The sequence below is a fragment of the Petaurus breviceps genome, unplaced genomic scaffold (genome assembly GCF_028583685.1).
Source record: "Petaurus breviceps papuanus isolate PSGF00001 unplaced genomic scaffold, PetGlider_PUasm1.0 99, whole genome shotgun sequence".
Classification (NCBI taxonomy): Eukaryota; Metazoa; Chordata; class Mammalia; order Diprotodontia; family Petauridae; genus Petaurus; species Petaurus breviceps.
The window spans coordinates 19,591,388-19,598,214 of record NW_027187465.1 but is presented as its reverse complement, the minus strand read 5'-3'; the positions used below and the strand labels follow the sequence as shown (position 1 = coordinate 19,598,214).

Below are 6,827 nucleotides of genomic sequence, written 5' to 3'. Positions count from 1 at the left end.
TCTCTCTCTCTCTCTCTCTCTCTCTCTCTCTCTCTCTCTCTCTCCTTTCTTGTTTTTGCATTCTCACTATTCCTCTCCTCCCCCTTGCTCCCCACAGAAGTAGAGGGGAGAAGGATGAGATGCACACAGGAACACAGGACAGGGATCAGACTTCTAGCAGGTGCCCAGAACAACGGGACACAGGCGGAGCAACAAGTCCATAGTTCCCCCATTCAAAGCTCAGACAGAACCTACCCTGCCCCACTTATGAGGTCAGGAAGGGAAATGGGGGAAGTAAACATGATCATGGGGACAGTAGACTCCCAGGGGGTGAGAACTAACCAGGGAGAGTGCTAGTAACTCATATTTATAGAAAGCTTTAAGGTTGCAAAGAGATTTTTCCTATGTATCTTGTTTGACTCTCGACAATCCTGTGAGATAATTACAACTATTATTCCTCCTATTTTGCGGATGAGGAAACTGAGGCTCAGTGAAATAAAATGATTTACCTATAGAAAGACCATCATCATTACTATTATCAATAATGATATTGTTTTATCCCATCGATCAAAATTATTACAAAAAATTATAGGCATACTCTTCAGAAACCTCCCTCCCCACAGGGTCTATCGGTGTAGACAGTCCCCAGATGGGAAGCCTCTCTGTCAGGGTGCCCTTGGCTAACAAGGGTTTATTCTAGGGTCCAGCTAAATGTCAGAGTACCACTCGCCTAAGGCCCTGAGATTTGGGGCAAAGGTATCAGAGGTCCCTGGGAGCCAGAGGTCACCAGATGCCATCCACTGGATCCTTGGTGATGACTGGATTGTGCAAGACCTTTCTGACTGCTCACACTGGTGCCATGACATTATTGTTACTGCCAAAGGATTTAGGTCCCCTTTCTTTGGAGCAAGAATACTATACACAAGTACACACACTTAAAACTAAGATAATGCTTATCATTTAGGGGGTGCTTTTATTGCAAAAGACCCCGCAGATCCTAGCTCATCTGGTCCTCACAATATACACACAAATGCACATACTCTTACCAAACTGATACATGCATATCACCCATATGCAAATAAAACAGATCCGAATACAGATTCACTTTCGTACAGACACACAGATAATGCACATACAAATATATGTATATTTACACACACAATACTGAAGTGATAGACATAGAAATACATAACACACAATACAAACATATACATCACAGAAATACACATACCCCCCATGCTCTTTCCACATATGCACACACACTCCCCATACAAACACACATTCCCCACATACATAAAACATACAAAATGTACCACAATACACATGCCTACACATACATACACATGGGTATACTGGTAGGCACAGCACTGACATATACATGTACACAAACAAGTTCTCATATTATTTATTAATTTTATTCAAACCCCAGCCCATCTGTTCCTGGTATGACTGATCACTTTATATTTAACTAACAAAATTAATTTTAGTTAAAAATCAAACAGAACTCGCATGGTATGGACAGATAAAATGGGACAATGTTGCCAAGTGGTGGTGACCCCTTAGTGAGAACAATATTGAGGATGACTGAATCTCTCTCTCTCTCTCTCTCTCTCTCTCTCTCTCTCTCTCTCTCTCTCTCTCTCTCTCCTTACTTTCTCCTTCCATCTTTGGATGTCTCTAGTCTGCCTTGCTGTTTATGGTCCCTCCCCCCCTCCCAGGTATATATAATCTCAAGCCCTCCTTATCCCTAAAACTGCTGTTCTGTTGTTTTTATTTAAAACCACAGAATCCAGCTTTCTCCATTTTTACTCTTCTCGGATTTCATGGCCAGGAGGGTAGGTGCTCCACTTTTCCAGCTGTCTCCCACTCCTCCCAAAAGTACATTCACAATCACTGCCTCCTCACCCTTAACACACCCACAGAGTCAGTCTGTGGAGGCTGATACTTTAGCCTCTGAGAAGTTTTAATTTGCCCTTTAATAGGTCTGAAAATGGCGCCCCCTGTGTGTGACTGTACTAGCAGAGGACCATAGAATCTCAGTTACTAGAGATTTAGCACTTTCCACCCAGGTTTTATGTTAAGCTGAAATCAACTTACCCCACCCCTTCACTTATCACAATGATTTCTTCTGGGTCCCAGAGAGCTAGATTTTTTTTTTGGGGGGGGGGACTAAAACATTTATGTAATAGAAACATTAAAAACTGCCTTGAATTCATGTTTGAAAAATGTCCCTCATTGTGGTCCTATGACCCAGGCAGCTGCCTGACTCACCTATTCCTAGGCTTAGCTATGTTCCAGAGACAGGAGAGAGGGCAGCCCTGCCAATTCCCTTGGGGACCTGGGGCCCAGAATTGGGGGACAGGTGACTGGAAGAAGAGCTGAGCCTTCCTGGCAACCAGTACAGATGGAGAATGAATACTTTCCAAATGCAATCTTATGAAAGCATTATTTTCAAATTCTCTCTGATTGTCTTCGAGGTCTAGGAAAACCACTCTGAAACGCAACTCCCCAAACCACAGTATTTTTTTTGGGGGGGGGGAGGAAGGAAGAGATCCAGGTCAAGAGGAAGCCCTATCTTGTCTGTGTTAAACTGGGTATGAGCTAACATGAACCTGCCTTCTGGAGTCACTGTCAGGGGCTATTGCCCCCGTCCCCTTCCCCAGGGACCCTGCTTGGTCTAACCCATCAACAGAGGTTCTAACAATTGAAAGAACTCCAGGAGAACACTCTTCTCTGCACCCAATATGCCAAAGCAGCATCCCTTGGTTTATATCCTACCCCAGGGAGGGTCCATTACTGTCCTTTGTCTGCTGGCCAGGTTCTTAAACGGGCTCAAGGGCACTGGGAGACACCACAAAAAGTTTCTGTACCTCCCCTCCCCCCTAGCGACTTTTCCCGAAGAGAAACTCAAGACGCTATAACTGATGTTTTAAAAATTTGTCTCTCTGTTTTTATCTTTCTGATCTGTTTCTTCTTTTTCTCGTCTTCTATCACTTTCTGTCTGTCCTGCACGTCTCTATCTCTTTCTCTCCTCTCTCATTTGAGACTGATCAGTTCATTCATTCATCAAACATTTAGAGCAATGGATTTTTACATACTCAATTCCCATGTATAGAGTTCATTATTTTTCTTTGAAAAGGAAACGCATTATGTCCAAAAGCAAAACTTAACTAAAGATTACAGTCAACGACTCGAACTTTGCTGCACGCGGAAGACGGTGGGGGGGGGGGGGGGGGGGGGGGGGGGGGGGGTGCCGGGGGTTACTCGCGACTGTGGAGAAGGAGTGTCTCCAGTCCAGTGAAAGGCTGGGGAGGGAATCGGGGGCCCGGGTTTTACGGCGGCACAGAGTAGCCTAACCAAATTTCTGCAGATCGCCCTCATCGGCCTGGAATCAGCCCAGTCTCTGGTACTTGGGAGTCGGTGAGTGAGAGCCTGCAGGCACAGCTGGGGACAGACACCCTGAGCAGGAGTGCCCCTAGGAAACTGGGAGCTAGTGAATTTCTAGGAGGAGTCTCTCCGGCGGTGTAGACACGGCCCTGAGCTCCTGGGTGGCTACGGGGAGTACTCTAAGTGGCCTGGGCGCTGGGACGCTAGGCAGAAAGACCTCCACCGAGCGCTCCTTACCTCCATAGTAAGTGTAGGGGGTGGACCCCAGCATCTCGGACTCATCCAGTCGGCCACCCAGTGGACGCATGCGCCGTGGACTCCTGAAGAAAGCGTGTCTCCGCGCACCAAGAGCGCTCAGCTGCTTCATCCTGCGCTCCTTGGACCGACGGTTCTGGAACCAGACCTGGGGATGGGATGTGGGGGAAGCAGTGAGCAGAACTCTAAGGTTGGACCTCTTTGGGACCATCAAGACAGAGGATCAGACCCAGGAAATAGAGCAGTACTGAGAAGCCTGGGATTCCTCTTGGAGAGGGGGTGGTGGTGGTGGTGATGGTGTGGGGACAGAATTAAGGAGACTAGTTTCCCCTTTGATTTCCTTATCTGCTCAAGATATCGACTTAGTGGGGTCTCTCCTGCATCCCTCCCCCCCTCACCACGAAAAAGGAAAAGTTCCAGTGATAGACAGCTCATCCCCCTCCCTCCCTCCCCTCCGCTTCCCAATAGTCTGGTCTCTTTCCACTAGGGAAGAGGGAGAGGGAGTGGGGGAGGAGCGGGGATTAAACTCAGAGCTGGTGAAGGGAGGGAAAGTTGAGAGTTAACTCTGCAAGCCAACCAAGAGTGAAGGATTTCGTAAACCCGTGGGGAGATTGATAATGAAGTCGACTTCTTACGGCCCCCAGCCTCAGCCTCAGACGTCTTCATAAAGACAAGAGTCAGAGGTGTTAACAACAAAGATTCTTCCTCCCTTTCCCCTTGCCCTGTCTGTCCTTTCTCTTTTATTGGTCTTGTCTGTGTTTCTTTCATTCTTCATTCCCCCTCCCCTTTTCTTGTTCTCCTTCTCCATCTCAAAGGGGCCTCGACCTGAGAGATAACCTAATTATTTGTATCTCCTCCTCCTCCTCTACCCCTGCCAGTCTCCCAATCCCCTTTCTCTCTCTCCAGGCTCATCGGAGAAACAAGGAGGTTCTCCTCGTTCTTTTGGATAATAGGAAGAGGACAGAGCTTGGAACTCAGGAGAGCTAGATTCTAGATCTGGCTTTGCTGTGTGATACTGGAAAAGTTGCTTGCTCTCTCTGGGCCTTAATTTTTTTTTCCCCAAATGAGGGCTCTTTGAATCTAAGGTCCCTTCCAGGATTGAATTTTGTTTTAAAAGCTCCTTCTTTTTCTCACATCCTGTTTGAAGGTCCCTCCTGGCTTTGATACTGTAAGTTCTAAGGTTTCTTCTTGTGTTCTAAATTCCTTCTGAGTGCTGACATCCTATCACTCAGCCTAAGAAAGCCTTTGGAAAGAGTTCTGACACAGGTGGTGCAGACCAGGATCTGAGGAGAGGGAAGAATCCTGGAAATGTGTCCTTGGACACTGGCAATATTGGGCAGCCTCCCAAAGAAGTAGTCCTGCCCATTTTAGCCAAAGAACCAACTTCCTGTCTTATGCCTGAACTCGTCTACACAGCCCCTGTGGACACCGGGAATTCTTCCTACATAAATAAGAATTTAAGCACTTCCAAACACCACCTTTTCCTTCCCTGCTTCTTTCTCTACTCTTATTCCCTCTCTCCCTACTTCTCCCCCTTCTATGCTCAGGTCTCCTGCTTCCCTTCTCTCTACTCCTTTCTTTTTCTTCTTCCCTCACTCTCTTCCCTCTTCCTTCCTCTCTCTTCCTCTTCTCTTTCTTCTCCTTCCTTTGCCTTATGCAAACCCAGTATTAACCTTCCTCCCTCAAGATCTATTTGACCCTTGGAAGGGAGGGGAGTCAAAGGTAGGAGTGGAGACCTGCCCTAGCCCTATTCCTAATAGGATCTAACTTTGAGGGACTCTGACTTGGATTCATCCTTCCTGCCCTTAAGGGAGAAAAGCCCAGTCTAGGCCTGGCTGCTTCTTTCCTTTCCCCCTCACTCTTGAGCCAACTTGCAACTGTGATTACAGTGTCTAGGTTGGGGACAGTGATCAGGATTCTTAAAAAGGGGGCAGTTTTTGAAAGGCTCCCAGAGGAGGAGGGAAGAGACCAGAGGAGACATAGAGAATGAACTGAAGGGCTCTGGACTTCCTTCTTAGCCATCAAAGGGAGGAGATGAAGGGAAATTTTGGCAGGATTGGGGAGGGGGGGCAGAGGAGAGAGGGAAAGCTTAGAGAGAAAACGACAAAAGGTTTTTTTTTTTTTTTTTGCAACAACCTCTTCCTTTTGTGTAGGGCTTGGCAGATTGCTTTCCTATCCATTAATTCATATCATTCAATACTGCTATTAATAACTCACATATCACTTCAAGGTTTTTGAAACAGTTTCTCTCACAACCACCTTGGCAAGCAAAGCCCCAAAGGGTCATTTTTTCCCTCTTCCAGGTCAAGAAACTGAGTTCTAGAGAAGAGAAATTACTTGCCCAAGGGCACATGCAGGGAATTCGAGCCAGGATTAGAGACCAAGTCTCCTAAATTGTCACATCAGAGGGCTTTCAGTAGAAAGCATCACCATGGAAGAGGGGAAAGAAAAGGAAGGGGAAAGAGAAAACAAGAAAGGAGAAAAGAGAAGAAGAAAAAGAGAGAAGGAAGAGGGAACGAGAGAAGGAAAAAGAGAGAAAAAGAAAGAGGGATAATGATAGCAGCAAAGAGGGAAAGGTGAAGAAAGTAAGGCAGAGCTAGAAGAAAGAAGTAAAGGAAAACGCAAAGAGAAAAGAGAAAGGTTGAGTGGTGGGAAGAGCGACAGCCAGCTGGGGACAAAGGAGGCATGAAGGCCGCCGCGTTGCCGGAGCAGCGGAAGGCGGTCCCGGGTTTTCCCCAAATGCCGGGCTGCGAGTTAAGGGCTCCATACCTGGATGACCCGCATATTGAGGCCGGTCTCTTGCGCCAGCTGCTCGCGGATGTGGCGCGTGGGCTTGGGTGTGGCGGCGAAGGCGGCCTTGAGCGTTTCCAGCTGCTTGGCCTTGATGGTGGTTCGAGGCCCCCGTCTCTTGGTGCCGGAGTTCTGTTCCTCGTTCTCGTTGTTGGTGGTTTCCTTGTCAGACGACGTCGAGTTGTCTGTCTCTTTGGGGTCGTCCTGGAGAGGGTCCTGGAGGTCTGGGGACAAACTTCGGTCCGTACAGGATGACACTGTAGGGGAAGTGGGTTAGGGTACAAAGGTGAGTGGGGAGTGGAAATGCTTCGGGAGCCCAGTTCTAGACAGGGCTGAGAAGATCCTGCGTCCTTGCTCTCTTCCTTTTTCTAAAAGGGAGATTAGTGCAGTCCCGACTACACAGAAGAGAGGATAGT

The 6,827-nt window shown here is 47.5% G+C and overlaps 1 protein-coding gene across 1 annotated transcript in view; it reads right to left on the bottom strand.

The window, feature by feature from the left end:
- The window catches only part of LHX5 (LIM homeobox 5), a 14,005-nt gene that overhangs the window by 3,177 nt on the left and 4,001 nt on the right, over window positions 1–6,827 (bottom strand). The window contains exons 3-4 of the mRNA XM_069081664.1: window positions 6,391–6,668; window positions 3,604–3,769 (exon numbers count right to left, since the gene is read on the bottom strand). Of these exons, the coding sequence (XP_068937765.1) occupies window positions 3,604–3,769; window positions 6,391–6,668 (444 nt within the window). The remainder of the gene's footprint in view (window positions 1–3,603; window positions 3,770–6,390; window positions 6,669–6,827) is intronic.